At 43.1% G+C, this 20,549-nt stretch overlaps 1 protein-coding gene across 1 annotated transcript; it reads left to right on the forward strand.

Moving 5' to 3' along the window:
- The first annotated feature begins 370 nt into the window (after positions 1–370).
- On the forward strand, positions 371–4,314 carry LOC145549443 (uncharacterized). The gene has a single exon (XM_081601903.1). It carries the CDS (start codon positions 1,152–1,154, stop codon positions 2,304–2,306), a length of 1,155 nt encoding a protein of 384 aa, XP_081458029.1. The 5' UTR covers positions 371–1,151; the 3' UTR covers positions 2,307–4,314.
- Positions 4,315–20,549: the final 16,235 nt, after the last annotated feature.

Here is a 20,549-nt window from a genome sequence, read left to right on the forward strand (position 1 = left end):
TCTCCCTTAGAGACAGGGTGGTAAGCTCAGTCATCTGGGAGAAACTCAGAGTAGAGCTTCTGCTCCTCCATGTTGAGAGGAGCCAGAAGAGGTGGCTCGGGCATCTAGTAAGGATGCCTCCTACACGTCCCTGATGAGGTGTTCCGGGCACGTCCCACCCACAGGAGACCCAGGGGAAGACCCAGGACACGCTGGAGTTGCTGACCCAAGTGGCTGAGGAGAGAGAAGTCTGGGCCTCCTACCTGCTACCCAGTGACTCCAGATAAGTGGAAGAAAATGGTTGGATGGACAATAGATGAATGCCTTTATTTTATATGTGCCAGTAACGTAATGCAAGTGAATGGACCGAACTTTATAAAGTGCCTGTGGAGGATCCTCCATCTTTTCCTAAGTGTTAGTATTTAAGTGTTTCATATAATATATTTAGAATTTCACTTTTTCTTTGGTGGTGGTTATTGAATTAGGTTGTTTACTAATTTGGGTGCACACAGTTAGTAAACGCCTTATGTTTATTTAAGATCATTAATATTTTGTTTTGCTGAGTTTAAGGACTGGCTGGCAGAAGGTGGTTGGCTCAAAAGAAAACCAGGAAGTGGAACAATCCATCAGGCTGCTGGAAGCAGGTGACTTGATGTGAAACAATCTGCCTCTCTCCACTAATAGCATAGCTTCTCTCCACTAATGGCATAATTGCTAAAACCTTTTTGGTATTAGGTTATTTTGGTTTTTATAGTTGTGATAAAGTTAAAATGTTTTAGTTTAAATTAGTCATTTATGTTTATACATTATTTGTCTTTGTCTCCTTCCCTACCCCTCCTCGTTTGTGTAGGCTAGCCTGTTTGTATAAATTCCCCTGTGTGTTCATTGTTAAGTCAGTCTTTTGGTTTGTTATCTTGAGTTATGTTGCCTCAGTTGATTTCTTTTGGGCCCATTTTGTTATATTTTTTAGATTTGTTGTTGAACCTTTTTGTTAAGATATTCTTTGGAAAAAATAAATAGAAAATATTTTTTTATATATGCCTTTGTCCTTTTGTTTTACTGGTCGGACCGTCACAGTTGGTGTCAGAAGTGGGATCCACCAGTTAAGGACAAAGGTATATTCACAAATTTTTTTTTTTGGAACCAAAAAGAAGAAGAAAAAGACCTAAACCATGAAAGGAGCCAGAAGTGGTAAAGGCAAGTCGACTCCATCAGATAAGGAAGCACAAACGGAGCATGAGGAGTGTGGTGCAACTTGTGAAGCTTGTGAAGAGGATGAAGAGGGGAGAGAGCCAACCATATCCGACTTGGCGGGGATCCTTCAGGCCCACATCGGACAGCAGAAAGCTCGAGAGGAACAGTGGGAGAAAGAGATGGCACGTCAAGATCACAGGTTTAAGGCTTTCCAACATCAGTTCACTTTATTTCAAGAGGAGTTTCAGGCCCAGTCTTCTGAGCACCTGACGCCTTTTGTGCAAGACCACGCCCCTTCCTCTGCAGGCTTGAGGCCTCATGATGTGGATAGTTCACCACCAGAACCTGCACTGTCTGCTGTTACGCCAGGTGACTCAGTTTCTACACATTCTTATAAAGAACCAAAACTGCAAAAGCTAAGTGAAGATGATGACATTGAGCATTTCCTTATAACTTTTGAGAGGATAGCATGTGCTTGTAGATGGCCAAAAAGCGACTGGGCATTTAATTTGATTCCACTCTTAACTGGTAAAGCCAGGAGTGCATATGTACATATGGATGTGGATGAATCAATGAACTATGATAATGTTAAAGCTGCTATTTTACAGAAATATGAAATTAACAGCGAGACTTATCGTCAGAGGTTTTGGTCTCTTCATGTGGAGCCAAATGAGTCCCCCAAGGAGCTCTATGTGAGACTTAAAGAACTGTATGGCAAATGGGTTCAGCCCCGAGGTAAGACTGTTGAAGAGATAAATGACGTCATAATTCTTGAACAGTATTTCCGAATGTTGTCTCCAGAACTCCAAGTTTGGATTAAGGAGCGAAACCCAAAAGATGCAGCAGAGGCGGTTTCCCTGGCAGATGCCTTTGTGGCTGCTAGTAGGAAGACCCAATCATGGGCTTTTAGAGCTGCAAAAAGGGAGTTTATGCCGATTCCAGGTAACACCACTCATACTGGAAATGTGAGTAAGCAGTCTGGAAAAGAAAAATGTTTTTCCCCCAGTCAAACAAAACCTGTGAAAAAACCTGCTATTTATGTGGGCAGGAGGGCCACACAAAGCCTATGTGTCCTCAAAATCCTGCGAAACTCTCTCAGATGTGTTTTGTACCCAGAGAGAGCCATGTATTAAACAGACAAAACCAGCCACTGATGAAGACTACTGTGGAGATAGATGGGCAGAAGGTCAAAGCTCTGATTGACACAGGAAGCACCCAGTCACTGGTACACCGCAGGTATGTCCCACCACATAGTATTTGCACCTCTGAAACAATACCTATCTGCTGTGTTCATGGGGATGAAAAACAATATCCAACAGCAGACATTTACATGAGAGTGCAAGGCCATGTTTACCTGTTAAATGTGGGTGTTATGGATGAATTACCTTTTCCTGTTGTCCTAGGAAATGATCTTCCAGTTCTCACTGACCTCATAAATGCTTCTAAAATGTGCAATGTTGTGCTGACACGATCCCAGGTAAAGACCTCGGGTGTAGATGAGCCCAGCTTAAAAGCCTTGCCATTCTATGAGGCTGAGATTGAAGGGTGTCGTACTAAAGATCGTAAGTCTCGTGCACAACGCAAGCAAGAAAAATTCAAACATACCACAGCCTCTCCTGTGTTACCTGAATCTGAAGTACAGCTAGACTTTGAAATTCCTGATAACATTAGTGAGCTGCAGCACCAGGATAGATGTCTTGCTGACCTTATGAAGAAAGTTGAAGAAGGTGAAACTGCAGAGGAATTTAACATGCAAAATGGCCTCCTTTATAGGAGACATGGAGAATTACAGCAGCTTGTGTTACCCAGAAAAGTCAGAAAAACAGTATTGACTTTGGGCCATTCAATTCCCTGGGCTGGCCACCTGGGGAAACATAAAACGATAGCCCGAATCCAACGGTGTTTCTACTGGCCTGGATTACACACAGATGTTGCCAGTTTTTGCAGGAGTTGTCCTCAATGTCAAAAAACATCCACCAGATTTGCAGCGAGAGCGCCTCTTCAGCCTCTTCCTATTATAAATACACCATTTGAACGTTTGGGCATGGATGTTGTGGGTCCAGTGGAGAAGAGCAAATCAGGTAACCGATTTATGTTGGTTATTACTGATTATGCCACAAAGTATCCAGAAGTGTTCCCCCTGAAATCTGTTAAGGCTAAGACTGTTGCCTTTTGCCTGGTTCAGTTTTTTTCACGAGTGGGGTTTCCCAAAGAAATACTGACTGATCAAGGGACAAATTTTATGTCCAAACTACTGAAGGATGTGTATAAACTGATTGGCATTAGGGGACTGAGAACCACCCCATATCACCCGCAAACTGATGGACTCACAGAGAGGTTTAATCAAACTCTTAAGAACATGCTTCGGAAGTTCATCAATGAAGCTGGGTCTGATTGGGATCAGTGGCTCCCTTACCTCTTGTTTGCATATCGGGAGGTACCCCAAGCCTCTACCGGGTTTTCCCCCTTTGAGTTGCTTTTTGGGCATGAGGTGCGAGGTCCACTGGCCCTTTTGAAGGAAAGGTGGGAGGGGGAGAAACCTGCAAAGGAACCTGTTAATACAATTTCTTATGTCCTCCAGATGAGAGAGAAGTTGGAAAAGATGACCTCATTAGCTCAGGAACATATGCGTGTCTCTCAACAGAAACAAAAAACCTGGTATGATCAAACTGCTCATGTAAGGAGTTTTGAACCAGGTCAAAAGGTATTGGTACTGCTACCTACTGATGACAGCAAGTTTTTGGCTCAGTGGCAAGGTCCATATGAGATTGTTCAAAAACTGGGACCTACCACCTACAAGATCTGTACTCCAGATCAAAGACGCAGTACTAAAGTTCTTCACATTAACCTGCTAAAGGAATGGGTCTCGAGGCCTGAGGGGAAGCAAGATGTATTTTTTATCAGAAGTGTATCAGATGAGGAGGTGGAGGAACAATACCTGCCTCTACCATCAGCTTCTGCTCTTGACCTGAGTCATCTCTCCCCAGAACAGCAGTTGCAAGTGAGAGCCCTTTGTAACATCAATGTGTTTCAAGATAATCCTGGACGTACTGATTATATTGAACATGATATTCATCTGAAAGAGGATGCAGTTGTGAAACGACGGAGCTACAGAATCCCTGAGCGTCTCCTTGGCCCTTTAAAAGAGGAGGTTGAATTAATGCTTTCTCTGGGCATCATTGAGACTTCTCACAGTGACTGGTGTAATCCTATTGTCCTTGTACCAAAAAAGGACGGCACCATGAGGTTCTGTATAGACTTCCGCTATTTGAACTCTGTTTCAAAGTTTGACTCGTATCCAACTCCTTGCATCGATGATTTGATTTGCTGTCTTGGAAAAGCAAAATATCTTACCACCATTGATCTCTCTAAAGGTTATTGGCAGGTTCCCCTTACCACCAGGTCTCGTGAGCTGACAGCTTTCCGGACACCTTGGGGCCTCCATCAGTTCACCGTCATGCCTTTTGGGCTTCATGGAGCACCTGCAACCTTCCAGAGACTTATGGATAAGGTACTGGGAGGTCTTTCAAATTTTGCATCTGCTTATTTAGATGATATTGTCATCTACAGTAACAGTTGGGAGGACCATATGCAACATCTTAAGGCTGTTTTTGAGTCTCTTCATGCTGCAGGTCTGACTGTTAATGCAGCTAAATGCACCCTGGCCAAGAAGGAAGTGCAATATCTCGGACATATTATTGGCAATGGAGTCATCAAACATCAGATCCAGAAGGTTCAAGCAATTCAGTCATGTCCTCTGCCACAGACCAGGACACAGCTAAAATCCTTCCTTGGAATGTCGGGTTGGTACCATAAGTTCATTCCTAACTTTTCTGCCAGAGCTGATGTGCTTACAGATATGACCAGTCCCAAGAAACCTAATCAGCTTCAGTGGTCAGAAGAGCAGAGAGAGCTTTTAAGGACATCCAAGGTGCCTTGAGTGGACCTCCAACATTACACTGCCCTGACTTTGACCAGCCATTTATTTGCAAACTGATGCATCAGGACGTGGGCTGGGTGCAGTGCTGCTTCAAGGGCCACCAGGGGGACGTCATCCAATTGCTTTTATAAGCAGAAAGCTCTACCCAAGGGAAACTCGATACTCCACTATAGAAAAGGAGTGTCTAGCTGTGAAGTGGGCCTTGGATTCACTCAAATATTATCTGTTGGGGACACGATTCGTCCTAGAAATGGATCACAAGGCTCTGAAGTAGCTTGAAAGAACGAAAGACTCAAACAGCAGAATAACTCACTGGTACCTGGCGATGCAACCGTTCCAGTTTGATGTTCATCACATCCCTGGGAAGCTGAACTCCACTGCCGACTCCCTGTCACGCTGGCCCATGGAGTTTCGAGAAGAGGGGGAGTGTGTGGAGGATCCTCCATCTTTTCCTAAGTGTTAGTATTTAAGTGTTTCATATAATATATTTAGAATTTCACTTTTTCTTTGGTGGTGGTTATTGAATTAGGTTGTTTACTAATTTGGGTGCACACAGTTAGTAAACGCCTTATGTTTATTTAAGATCATTAATATTTTGTTTTGCTGAGTTTAAGGACTGGCTGGCAGAAGGGGGTTGGCTCAAAAGAAAACCAGGAAGTGGAACAATCCATCAGGCTGCTGGAAGCAGGGGACTTGATGTGAAACAATCTGCCTCTCTCCACTAATAGCATAGCTTCTCTCCACTAATGGCATAATTGCTAAAACCTTTTTGGTATTAGTTTATTTTGGTTTTTATAGTTGTGATAAAGTTAAAATGTTTTAGTTTAAATTAGTCATTTATGTTTATACATTATTTGTCTTTGTCTCCTTTCCTACCCCTCCTCGTTTGTGTAGGCTAGCCTGTTTGTATAAATTCCCCTGTGTGTTCATTGTTAGGTCAGTCTTTTGGTTTGTTATCTTGAGTTTTGTTGCCTCAGTTGATTTCTTTTGGGCCCATTTTGTTATATTTTTTAGGTTTGTTGTCGAACCTTTTTGTTAAGATATTCTTTGGAAAAAATAAATAGAAAATATTTTTTTATACATGCCTTTGTCCTTTTGTTTTACTGGTCGGACCGTCACAGTGCCGTTCTACAAAGTATTTTAAGTTAATACCTGCCATTGACACATTTTCTCACACACACTAATGTATTTGGCAATCAAAGAAATGACTAAAGAGAGTTTCTAACTTCTTATGTGATTAAATGTTTTGGGGCATTTCTGAATAAAGAGCTCAATGTTTTTGTTCGATAGAAATTATTCTTATAATTTTTATAATGACATTAATGTATGGAGAGCCATTTCAGCCAAAATTAAATAAATGGGTGAAATAAATAAAAATGAGTAAAATAAATCAAAAAATTAAGAAAATGAGTGAAATAAATAAAAAATGTTAAATAAATAATTTAGCCGTTTCATTAACCCAATTATTCATTTATTTTTCATATTATCAATATCTCAATTTCCTTTTTTTCATTAATCTATTTTTCATTTAACCATTTTTTAATTTAGCTTTTTCATTAACCCAATTTTTCATTTATTTTCATATCAAATTCTCAATTTCTCTCTTTCATTTATCTATTTTTCATTCATCCCTTTATCCATTTACCCATTTTTCATTAATCTATTTTTTATTTAACCACTTTTCAATTTCCCTATTTCATTAACCCAATTTTTTCATTTATTTATTTTTCAGATTATCAATTTCTCTTTTTCATTTATCTATTTTTCATTTATCTATTTTTCATTTGTCTATTTTTCATTTATCCCTTTATCTATTTACCCATTTTTCATTAACTCATTTTTTAATTTAACAATTTTTCAATTTCCTTTTTCCATTAACCTGATTTTCTATTTCCCAGTTTCATTAATCAATTTCTCATATATCACTTTTTTATTTACCCATTTTTCATGCATCGCTGCTGTCCGTCCAGGATCCTCCGGTTGCCCAGACGTTACACGGTAAGCTACCGCTGATGTTTGTTTTCCAACTACAGTCATATTTAATCAATAGGGCTCAATTACGATCGCGGAAGGTTTTGAGTTGATCTCGGCAGTAGGTGACAAACTGAACGCCTCCAGGATGTTGAGACCAGCACGTCCTCTGATCCAATACATCTTATTAAATCAACAAAACGTGTTCAAATTAATGGCCCAACTAAATTAATAATCTCAGTAATTATTGTTTAAATAAGGTGTGTGCATTTCGGTACCATTACAAAAATAAAAAGGGACTCAAAGACCCTGATGAGCAGAGCAGTAAATATGAAGCCTGAAAACCTAATATCTTAACGGACTGAATCTTTTGTGTTTTTAACTAATCTCTGCTGGGTTTGTGGGGCACAAGCGGTTGCCACGGCAATGGGTTGATTAAATTACATTAAAAAGTTAGGAGACGTTTAGAGTCGATTGCCTTGTTTTACCTTTGTTTACCTTTGTTCACTCAAAGTAATAACATCTTTCTTGAAGCAAAGTACGGTGACGCTAACCAACCAATTGGGGAAGTTGCAGCCTGATGACGTGCCTCTCCTCATTTGCATTTATTTTTTCCAAGTTTTGCTTGGAAATAGAATGTGATAAATAATAAAATAAGGAAATACTAAATGAATAAGGAAAATTGGAAAAGGGGAAAATTAACAATTTTTCAAACAAATGTTAAATGAAAAATAGATAAAAGAAAAATGGGTAAATAAAAAAGTGATATATGAGAACTTGATTAATAAAACTGGGAAATAGAAAATCAGGTTAAAGGAAAAAGGAAATTGAAAAATTGTTAAATTAAAAAATAGATTAATGAAAAATGGGTAAATAAAGGGATAAATGAAAAATTGACAAATGAAAAATAGATAAATGAAAAAGAGAAATTGAGAAATTGATGATCTGAAAATGAAAAAAAATGAAAAAATGGGGTTAATGAAAAAGGGAAATTGAAAAGTGGTTAAATGAAAAATAGATTAATGAAAAATAGGTAAATGGATAAAGGGACAAGTGAAAAATGGACGAATGAAAAATAGATAAATGAAAAAGAGAAATTGATATGAAAAATAAATAAATGAAAAATTGGGTGAATGAAAAAGCTAAATTAAAAAATGGTTAAATGAAAAAATAGATTAATGAAAAATGGGTAAATGAAAAATAGATTAATGAAAAAAAGGAAATTGAGAAATTGATATGAAAAATAAATAAATGAAAAATTGGGTTAATGAAAAAGCTAAATTATTGATTTAACACATGTTTATTTATTTTACTCATTTTTTATTTATTTCACCCATTTATTTATTTATTTAATTTTGGCTGAAATGGCTCTCCATATTAATGAAGAGACACACTTCTACAGTGTTTAATTAAAGAACATATTTACATAATTCCATAATTTAACATTCAACGTTTCAAGACAACATATGATTTTCTTGTGTTTATTTTTATACATTATTGAGAAATGACTGGATTTATAAATCAGTCATTGTCAAACATTAAACTACATATTTTTCTTACTTTTTCCAGAGAATAAATATTTATTACAATATACATCAACTCTGCTATTGACAGCAAAGAGTGAAAATAATTCAGAGTAAATTATTTTATCTCATTACATACGCTGTATTAATACACTAATATTTCAGATTGAGATATTTAAAAATACACAAAAAGTGAAAGAATAAAACATTTATTTATTATACTGGGAACACTGGTCACAGGCAGGGCTTCAGTCTGCTGGTCTCACTGGGAGAACTCAATGACTTCTGAGACGTCCTGGTTCACAGGCTAAAGCCAAGAATAAAAGAAATTATCCAAAAGTGTAATAGAAAATACATATATGTTTCCTTCACATTCAGAAAAAGACATTTTCAGCATGTGGGGCTCTGACTATGGAGGACCAAAACTGACATAATAATAAAAGAATAAATACATAAATAAAAGAATAAATATATATCCAACATATATAAATAAAAGAATAAATCTATCAATAAAATATATATCCAACATAATAAATAAAATAATCAATATAAAAATAAAAGTAGATATATATACATAAAAAAATAATAAATATATTAACCCTAACCCTAACCCTAGCTGTTAGTTGATATGCTAGGCTAGCAATAGTAATTTGTTAGTTAGTTAACATTACGTAGCCTTTCTGTTTAGGAAATAGAACGTATTTAGGCTCTAATCTTAATCAGATGTTTATAGTATAGACTGGTGTTGCCACCCGTCATGTAAAATGCATGATCGTATTAAACCCTCCTCACTAACGCTCGTTTCACCACCCGCTAAGTAGCGACATTACCTGTAGCCACAAGTCCAAAACTTAAGTTATGCCAAACACCCGCTACCCCCTCACGTCCTGAGAAGTTAAACTCTTTCTACGATCAAGACATGAGGAGGAAGACGCTGTTTTAGATAGATATTAACATTTCATTGGAGAAATGTGATGATCTATCTATCTATCTATCTATCTATCTATCTATCTATCTATCTATCTATCTATCTATCTATCTATCTATCTATCTATCTATCTAAGCTCATTAACTTCACATTTCTCCAATGAATATTTATCAAATGTTATGATTAGAAGGTTAAGTTTCTTATACTTTGTTTTCCTGTTTGTTGACTTGACAGTAGAAAATTGATAACATAGGAATAATAACTTTATATCCCTTTTAACAGGTTACACTTGATTCTGCTGTGGAAACAAAGTGCATTAAGTTTGTGCTCAGCTGGGAAAACCCTGTGGATCACATGGTGGGACTTCTGCTTCAAACTGCTCACTACAGTATAGCATCGTCTCCATCATCCACCAGTTCACTGCAGGCTGCCATCCGCCAAGGACCCAACATGGACGTCTTCTTAAGTTGTAAACCATGAGTACATGTTGAAATATAATTGCTATGCATTTTGTAAATACATTTTCTCTATCAATGACTTAAATTGTTAACTGTAGTAATTATGTTTGTTTAATGTAGTAACCATGTAAAATGTTTAATATAATTATTACATAGATGTTTGCAAGAAACAGCCACAAACCTTATGTCTTTGTTGCACAATGGCAGCTTTAATTTTAGCATTTCCTCTCCTCCACATACTTTGTTGCCAGATGTGTAAAATTTACAAAAAGCAATTTAAATGTAAAAGTTGCACATATGTAGATTAGTCAAGAGAAGCTATTAATAATAGTTTTTTTTACCGAACTCTACACAACATCAATTTATTTATTAATATAGATATTAATTACAGAATAGATACACAAAGATTTCATTTCTAACAGCTGCTAGCAGTAGTGAGTGTTCATCCAAGAAGTGTGACTTGCAGGAGCAGAGAGGCTCTGTACTGGTTTGTCTCCTTTTAAATCAAGAGGCCCATGATACTTTGACTAGGCAGCAGATGTCCCACAGCTGATTGACTGAACCTGCCATGGACAGAAGAACAGACCGTCCCAGATATGGTAGGTTGTTAGGTCGGCTACTGTTGAGAAAGATGGACAACAAAACAAATGGAGAAATTATGAATCACATCAGAATATGGAAATTATTTGGCAGATGGTGCTTAAATTAATATTTAAAATGCTTTTCTTTTAAAATGCTTTTCTTTTTTTTAAATGAGCTGATTATATATATATTATATATATGTATATATATATATATCAATATATGTATATATATATATATATATATATATATATATATATATATATATATATTATATATATGTATATATGGAGTTAACTTGTTAATTTAGGTTCAGGAGCAGGACCACGCCTCAAACCACACCTCCAATTTCCTAAACAGCCCATATATACCCCGCTCGAGAGCCGTTCCACATCTGTTACATAGTTCGTCAGCCGACTACGTTGCTCGTCAAAAAAAAAAAAAGTTCTACTCACAATGGAAGACGCTCTTTCTCTCCAGCCTGACCACTCCGACTCGGATGACCTCTTCGATCCGTCTCCAGCTGCCTCAACCTCTCCTCCCCAGGCCACAAAACAAGCCTCCGGCTCCAAACGCCTCCGCTCCGTGATCTTCAACGCTCAAACCCAGCTCCACTCCTCGCCGTCAGCAGCACCTCGTCCAACCACGGTCCATCCACTGACGTCACATTCACCCCGCGGCCGAGGGACAAGCCGCGGGCCCAATCGTCGACTTCGTTCTCCCGGTCCCAGATGCCATTCCCAAACGCTGCAGTTCCAGAATACCAACCCGGCTTCGTCTCTGCGACCCTCTCCAGGCGTCCTAACTCGCCAGCTCCTCAAAGGCTGAACCGTCGCCCACCTCCATCGCTCATTAAAAGAAAAAGGAATCCCTTCAGTCGCTCCGACAACAAATTGAGGCTCTTTCAAATGCTCTCCTCCTCTGGTCCGCAGCAAACGTCAGGCCCGCTGTCATCCGAATACCCCGGACTTCCAGGTTTTTCTCCAGCATCCTCTTCCTCCCTCGTCACCTCAGACGTCATCCGTCCCACGCCTTCGAGGTCCTCGCACCCGGCAACAGCTGCCCCTCGCGGGAGCCAGGTCGTATTACATCCTCCACCAAACGCACCCTGCATGGCCGACCTCTCTCAGATGCTACCTTCAGCTATCGCTTCGCTGTCTTCAAAGACTCCTCAAATCCCGCCATCTCATTCTTCTCTCCACCCCCCCTTCTCCTCCTCAGCTCTCCCCACCTCCATAAATGCCACAACCTCTGGTTCTTTTCAAGCCGCGGCAAACCCAGCACAGTATAGCGCAGCAGGATTTTCTTCCTCATTCTCCTCTTCACTCCCCTCTAACCTTTTTCCTTCCATTCCCTCTCTCTCAAATACCTTACACCTGCCTCTCCCCCCTTCAAACACTCTCCCTAACGTTAATCATAATTTTAATCTCGCTACAGCAGTTCCTCCAGCTCAGTCATCCAATAACGTACCACGGCCTTCACCCATTTCTCCTTCCCTTCGCCAGCAAGTCCTGAATGGTAATTATGATGATCTAGCACTTCTCCTTCAACCTTCTCTGATCTGTTTTAGTCAACCTGGAGAAATTAATACAAACCAAGGTCCCATGCAACTTAGTAATTCTTTAAGTTCCCATTCCAAAGACCTCACACCCGTCGAATTTGCTCTCGCTTTTTCTCTTTACAGAGACACCATTTGCACAATCTTTCCAGACCGCAGAGCCGAATTCGACAACTATCTCTCCTTAGTTCTCGACATGGCCCTACGGTTCGGGGGCACCGGGTTTTATCAATATCACATTCTCTTCACCAACCAAGCAGCAGGTCGCTTGCAACAGTTCAACCTAGGCACTTACTGGGGTTCTCTTGATTCTGAATTATACTGCCGCATTTTCGCCGCCCGCGCTTCTCTCTCCTGCAATCTTTGCGGCGCTCCATCTCACCCAGCCACAGCCTGTACATCTATCATCCCTCTCCGCTCTCGCCCTCTTCCTCGCGCTTCTTCTACCGCCAACCGTCTGACCACCGCCGCCCCCCCTCCTCCCGTCATTCCGAAGTCCAGCGAACCATCTCCCTCCTCCAAAACCTTCACGCACAGGGGAACCAACAAAAGAGTTCGCCCCATCCTGTACCAAGGAGGCAGGATGATCTGCAACAACTTCAACAACCTCGGCTGCTCAAGCTCCAGTTGCAGACTGCTGCACGCCTGCTCCTTCTGCGGCGGAGCCCACGCAAGGCACACCTGCCCCCATAACCCCACTTCCACAGCAGATTGACTAGGCCGCCATCTCTCCACTCCAGTACAGGTGAAAGCTCTTGATACATCTGGGTGATGCTTGAGAGCGTCCCAGCCCTGGGGCTGGGGCAAAAAGTTGCAACGGTGACATTGAGCTGTCAGTGTGGGTCCCTAGGCAATACCCTTGGAGCTATATAGCCTACCTCATACCATGAGAGACACAAATAAGCACGACATGCCGGCTCAGACGTCAAACAAGGTCTGCGTCAGGTGCTGGGGAACCAGAGCACCCTGATGAAAAGTGGGCTACTGGAACAAGACGGAAATGGGCGAGAGATGAAAACAGGGATCTGTTGGAATGCTACTACTCAAGTAACCCTAGTCAGAGGGGTTATATGCAAAGACTGTGGGAGGAATGGTTAGCTCGACATCCCCAGTCAACACTAACTGCCAAACAACTAGTAGCTCAGTGTTCCAAAATCCACAAACGGCAACTGCTGTCACAACTGGAGATTGAGGAGGTACGACACAAATGTTACATGAATGGAAGGGTAATAACAACAGAGCTGACCCACCAAGGCTGGAGACTGAGCAATGGTTAACTGAAGGGTGCACAATCCTGATCCAGAAGGATCCCTCAAAGGGTTCAGTCCCATCCAACTATCGGCCAATAACCTGTTTCTCTACAACATGGAAGCTCATGTCAGGCATCATAGCGGCTAAGATAAGTGGGCACATGGATAAATATATGAGCACGGCACAGAAGGGAATCGGCATAAATAGCAGAGGAGCCAAACACCAACTCCTTGTAGACCACACAGTCGCCCGAGACTGCAAAACCCGACACACCAACCTGTGTACTGCTTGGATTGATTACAAGAAAGCCTATGACTCAATGCCACACACATGAATCGTTGAATGCTTAGAGATGTACAACATCAATAGGACTCAAAAAACCGTCATTGCAAACTCGATGGGGCTGTGAAAAACCACCGTTGAAGCCAACTGCAAACCACTTACACAAGTGTCCATCAAATGTGGCATATACCAAGGAGATGCTCTGTCCCCACTGCTGTTCAGCATATCCCTGAACCCCCTCAGCCAAATCATCAACAAGACTGGCTACAGATACCGACTCAAGAATGGGGCCACAATCAGTCACCTCCTCTACATGGATGACATCAAGCTGTACGCCAAGAGCGAGCGAGACATCGACTCACTGATCCACACCACCAGGATCTACAGCACTGACATTGGAATGTCATTCGGACTAGAGAAGTGTGGTCGGATGGTCACAAACAGAGGGAAGGCCGTCCACACAGAAGGGGTCTCAGTCCCAGGAGGAACAATAGCAGACATTGAGGACAGTTGCAAGTACCTGGGAATACCACAAGCAAATGGCAACCTCGATGAGGTCACAAGGAAAGGAGCCACAGCCAAATACCTCCAACGAATAAGGCAAGTCCTGAGAAGCCAGCTCAATGGCAAGAACAAGATCCGTGCAATAAACAGCTATGCCTTACCAGTAATCAGATACCCTGCCGGAATAATTAGCTGGCCAATGGAAGAGATAAAGGCCACGGATGTTAAGACTCGGAAGCTACTAACAATGCATGGAAGATTCCACCCCAAATCCAGCACCCTGAGACTGTACACGAGCCGTAAGGAAGGAGGCAGAGGACTAGTGAGTGTGAGAGCCACTGTCCAGGATGAAACATCCAAGATACATAAATACATCAAGGACAAGGCCTCAAAGGATGATGTGCTCAGCGAATGTCTCAGGCAATGGGGAACAGAGGACGAGGTGCTGGAGGGATCGTCATGGGAGGACAAGCCCCTACATGGGATGTACCACCGACAAATAACTGAAGTGGCTGATATCAGGAAATCCTACCAATGGCTGGAAAAAGCTGGACTCAAGGACAGCACAGAGGCTCTCATCCTGGCTGCACAGGAACAGGCCCTAAACATCAGAGCAATAGAGGCTCAGATCTACCACACCAGACAAGACCCAAGGTGTAGGTTGTGCAAGGAGGCCCCTGAGACAGTCCAGCACATAACAGCAGGGTGAAAGATGCTGGCAGGGAAAGCATACGTGGAACGACATAACCAAGTGGCGGGCATAGTGTACAGGAACATCTGTGCAGAATATGGACTGGAAGCCCCGAGATCGAAGTGGGAAACACCCCCAAAGGTGGTGGAAAACGACCGAGCTAAGATCCTGTGGGACTTCCAGATCCAGACAGACAAGATGGTAATAGCGAACCAACCGGACATTGTGGTGGTGGATAAAGAACAGAGGAAAGCCGTTGTGGTGGATGTAGCAATACCAAGTGATTACAACATCAGGAAAAAGGAGCACGGGAAACTAGATAAATACCAGGGCCTCAGGGAGGAACTGGAAAAAACCTGGAAGGTGAAGACCACAGTGGTGCCTGTGGTCATCAGGGCCCTCGGGGCAGTCACCCCTAAACTGGAGCAGTGGCTAAAACAGATCCCAGGAACAACATCAGACATCTCAGTCCAGAAATGTGCAGTTCTAGGCACATGCAAGATACTGGAAGATTCCTCAAGCTCCCAGGCCTCTGGTAGAGGACCCGAGCTCAGAGGATGTAAGAAACCACTCGCAGAGGATGACAAGGGAATTTATATATATATATATATATATATATATATATATATATATATATATATGAGAGAGAGAGAGATCATCACATTTCTCCAATGAAACGTTAATATCTATCTAAAACAGCGTCTTCCTCCTCATGTCTTGATCGTAGAAAGAGTTTAACTTCTCAGGACGTGATGGAGTAGCGGGTGTTTGGCATAACTTAAGTTTTGGACTTGTGGCTACAGGTAATGTCGCTACTGAGCGGGTGGTGAAACGAGCGTTAGTGAGGAGGGTTTAATACCAACCAGCCATCCCCAAATCCTAACAGTACCCCCCCCTCAATGACCGCCACCTGGCGGTCCAGCAGACCCAGAAGGGAGAGAGGAACGGTAGTCAGAAATAAGAGACGGGTCAACAATATAAGAGGCAATAACCCATTGACGGTGCTCAGGGCCGTAACCCTCCCAATCCACCAAGTATTGCCAACCCCGGCCCCGCCTGCGGGAATCGACAATCTGCCGGACAGAGTAAACGAGGCCCCCATCAAACTCTCGGGCGGGAGGAGGGGGTTCCGGTGGTGGGCACAAGGAACTGGAAACAACGGGCTTGATTTGGGAAACATGAAAGGTTGGATGAACACTTGAGTGAGGGGGGTAGATGCAACCGGACCGCTGATGGACTGATAACAGATTCCACTTTGTATGGCCCAATAAAACGGGGGGAGAGCTTCTTAGACATGGATTTCAACGGTATATCCTTGGTCGAGAGCCAAACCTGTTGACCGGGAGTAAAGACAGGTGCAGGTTTCCTTCTACGGTCAGCGAATCACCGGTTCTGTTCCTGGGTGCTATTAAGGGCGGACACCGCAGTCTTCCAGACGGCCCTGCAGCGACGGATGTGGTGTTGCACAGAGGTAACCGCAGTGATCTTCTCCTCTGAAGGAAACAACGGACGTTGGTAACCTAACGAGATTTCAAATGGCGAGAGACCAGTAGCAGAGGAGACATGCGAATTGTGAGCATACTCAGCCCATGAAAGGTACTTGTTCCAATCGGAAGGGTTGGTCGACTTGAGGCATCTGAGCATGGCTTCCAGCTCCTGGTTCATGCGTTCGGTTTGGCCATTAGACTGTGGATGATAACCAGAGGACAAGCACACTTTAGCCCCTAAGGCTGCACAAAAATGTTTCCATACCCACGCTATGAATTGAGGTCCCCGGTCAGACAGTATCTCCTGCGGGATGCCATGTAGTCGAAAGACGTGCTTGACCAGGAGGTGAGCTGTCTGAAGGGTAGAAGGAAGTTTCTTTAAAGAGATCAGATGGCAAGCTTTGGAGAACCGGTCAATAACTGTGAGGATAGTGGACATACCCCCCGAGACAAGTAGTCCTGTAACAAAATCCAGAGCAACGTGAGACCAGGGTCGTTTAGGTGTAGAAAGCGGTTGGAGTTGGCCAGACGGAAGTTGATGGGATGGTTTATTACGAGCAGAGACAGAGCAGGCTAACACATACTCCTTAATGTCCTTGTAGCTCAACGGCCACCAGAATCGATGGGATATGAGCGAAATAGTTCTACTGACTCCTGGGTGGGTAGAGAACTTGGTGGAGTGCATCCAATTGATGAGCCTGGGTCTGACAGAAGTGGGTACATAAACCTTGTCGGGAGGACCGGTACCAGGGTCGGGTTCAGATAATTGGGCTTGTCTTATGAGATCTTCAACCTCCCAAGTGACCGAAGCAATGGAACAATTGGGGGGCAGAATGGGGGCCGGAGACCTGTCAGAGTCGTCAGGAGAGTACAACCGGGAAAGCGCATCCGGTTTAGTATTTCTGAAACCAGGGCGATAAGAAATGGATAGGTTAAACCGGGAGAAAAATAATGACCATCGTGACTGTCGGGGGTTTAGACGCCTAGCAGTTTTCAAATAGGCAAAATTTTTGTGGTCGGTCCAAACCAGTACAGGGTGCGATGTCCCCTCCAGCCAATGTCTCCACTCTTCAAGGGCCAGTTTGATGGCAACCAGCTCACGGTCTCCTACATCATAGTTTCTCTCAGCTGGAGACAATCTGCGGGAGTAAAAGGCACAGGGATGAGTCTTGTGGTCAGAGTCAGAAAACTGTGAAAGAACAGCTCCTACACCAGAATCTGAGGCGTCCACCTCTAGGACAAACTGTTTGGTGGGGTCAGGTTGGACGAGGATGGGTGGGTGCATTAGCAAACAACGATTTTAGCTTCAAAAAGGCGACATCTGCTTCAGGACTCCAGGAGAAGGTGGTCTTGAGTGAAGTTAGAGCAGTTAACGGCAGGGCTGTTTGACTGTAATTTCTGATAAACTGCCTATAGAAATTTGCAAACCCAAGGAACCTTTGGAGCTGTTTCCTGGTTTCGGGAACCGGCCATTCCAGAACTGCTTTGATCTTATCCTCAGATGGCCTGACCTGCCCGCCCTCTAAGACATAACCAAGAAATGTAACAGATGGTTGATGAAACTCACATTTCTCAGCTTTGACAAATAGCCGGTTCTCCAGTAACTGCTGGAGAACAAGGCGGACATGTTTCTGGTGTTCTGGAAGACTTTTAGAGTAAATGAGAATGTCGTCAAGGTAGACAAAATGAAAATGTTCAGAAAATCCCTCAGGACATCGTTTATCAGGGCTTGAAAACAAGCTGGGGCGTTTGATAAACCAAAAGGCATGACTAAATACTCGAAATGGCCTAATGGGGTCTTAAATGCCGTTTTCCACTCATCTCCCTCGCGTATGCGTAGGAGGTGATAAGCATTTCTCAAATCCAGCTTAGTGAAGATGGTGGCTCCTTGAACAGGCTCAAACGCAGATGAAAGGAGGGGTAATGGATGATTATTTTTAATGGTTATTTGATTGAGACCTCAGTAATCAATGCATGGTCTGAGAGATCCATCTTTCTTTTCAACAAATAAAACCCCCGCCCCTAACGGAGAAGACGAGGTGCGGATTATCCCTGCATCAAGGGATTCCTTGATGTATTTTTCCATGGTTTCTCTCTCCATCCTAGAAATATTGTATAAACGACTGTTAGGCAGGTCTATTGCACAATCGTACGGCCGGTGCAGAGGAAGTGACAGTGCTTTTACCTTACTGAAAACTGCAGCTAAATTGTGATACTCCACCGGAATAGCTGAGAGATCTGGTGGGTCTGCCTCCTGCTGGCCCTCCGGTGACAGACCTGGTGGCAAGGCTGAGCGGAGACAAGACGAGTGACAGTTAATGGACCAGGAAATTATGTGTCGTTCAGGCCAGTCGATGTGGGGATTATGACATTCCAACCAGTCGAAGCCCAGGATGATTGCGGAACTGGCTGCGGGAAAAGTAAAAAATGAAATCTTTTCATGGTGATTACCTGATATCAGGAGATTCAGCGGAACAGTTTGGTGGGTTATCTGATGGAGTGCTCTGCCGTCCAGAGCCGAAACCTTCAAGGGGACCTTTAAAGGAACAGTTTCGATGGACAATTGTTGTGCGAGGCTGGAATCCATTAAATTACGCTCACAGCCGGAATCAACCAAAGCTGAAAGCGTTATGGCCTGATCCTGAACAGAAAGTGTGACAGGTAATAGCAAATGAGGAGATTTTTCATTAATATGATGGTCCGCCAGCTTCCTCGCATCTACCAGCAGACCCTGGCTTTTGCCTTTGTTGGACAGGAAGCGATGAAATGGCCCGCTGCGCCGCAATACAAACAGAGTTCGGCATTTATTCGTCTCTGCCTTTCTTCGGGGGAGAGGCGAGTGTGCCCTATCTGAATAGGCTCTGCTTCTGCCGCCGGTAGAGGAACAGCAGCAGGATGGTAAGGTGACACGCCCTCCACAGCCACTCTCACTGGTGGATTTCTTTTATCTTTTGCCCGAGCGCGGGTTCTGTTATCCAAACGGATAGCCAAACTATTCAACTCCTCGAGGGTCTTCGGCTCATCTAAAGTAGCTAGTAAATCCTTCAAGTCATCTTGGAGGGCGTTGTAGAAAGCACTTTTGAGTGCTGGAGGGTTCCACCCAGACGCCGCCGCTTTGATGCAGAAGTCAATGGCGAACTCAGCTACGGTTCGCTGACCCTGTTTAATTTCTAGCAGATCTCGGGAATTTAAAGTTTTGTCCGAGTCTTGGTTAAATGCTTGTTTAAACTCTTTCAGAAACTCCTCAAAGGTGCAATCATAAGTAGTGGATGAAGAAAACCTTGATTCTGCCCAATCTAATGCCTGGCCTGATAAGTGGGAAATTATGAATGAGATCTTGGCTCCGCCATGGGAGAAACAGTGCGGGGAGTGATTAAATAATATGGTGGACTGGAAGAGAAATCCTCCGAACTTACTCACGTCACCCGAGAATCTTTCTGGGTTAGGTGATCGACACTCTGAAGACGTGGAATGGACTACGCCTGCTGCGGTACTGGGACTGGGTGTGGGAGCCTGTACAGGTTCTGGAGCCTGCTGACGGGAAGACTGTAAAAAGCTTGCGATTTCGTCGAGACGGTTGCTTGCCTCAATCTGGCGTTTATTTAGTTCTCGTAAGGCAGCATCATGGTTTTGAATGAGGGAATGTTGTTCCTCTAAGCTTCTTCGGAGCGCGTCTGCTGGGGTTTGATGTTGGCCAGAGTGTTCTGTCATGTTGAGATTAATTTGTCGAACCCACATGCGCAGAACACACTCTGGAGACAGGTAAGATTAAGGTGATTTATTAAATACAGTGTAGACAAAAGATATATACAAAATGGTCCGGAACTGGTGCTCGTCATCGTGGTTCTGGATCTCTGGGTGAAAATAGTACAGGTTAGAGGCATTCAGAGGTCGTGGGAATTACAGTCCAGTTAGAGACCCACTTGCTGAAGATTTCGTCTGAGCACGGAGAGGTGTACCGCAAGGATCCAGAACTGCAGGCTGGAACAGGGGCATGAGCTTCTCTAGAGGGCGGACAGGTGAGTGGAGGGAGATGCCAGATGGGGAGCCGGGAGGGAGCCGCTTGACCAGGGATCTGCCACTGACAGAACTGAGAGCTGTTCTCAGAGATTGTGGCCACCAACGGGTAAGATCCGCGGGGTCTCGAGGATCTTGGTTGATCTGCCGAGGTTCGTGGAGATTCAAAGAACTCAAGACTTCA

This window comes from Poecilia reticulata, chromosome 20 (assembly GCF_904066995.2).
Source record: "Poecilia reticulata chromosome 20, P_reticulata-male-v2, whole genome shotgun sequence".
Classification (NCBI taxonomy): Eukaryota; Metazoa; Chordata; class Actinopteri; order Cyprinodontiformes; family Poeciliidae; genus Poecilia; species Poecilia reticulata.

Coding starts and splice junctions, on each gene's coding strand:
- LOC145549443 (XM_081601903.1), top strand. CDS start 1,152: ATGAAAGGAGCCAGAAGTGGTAAAGGCAAGTCGACTCCATCAGATAAG.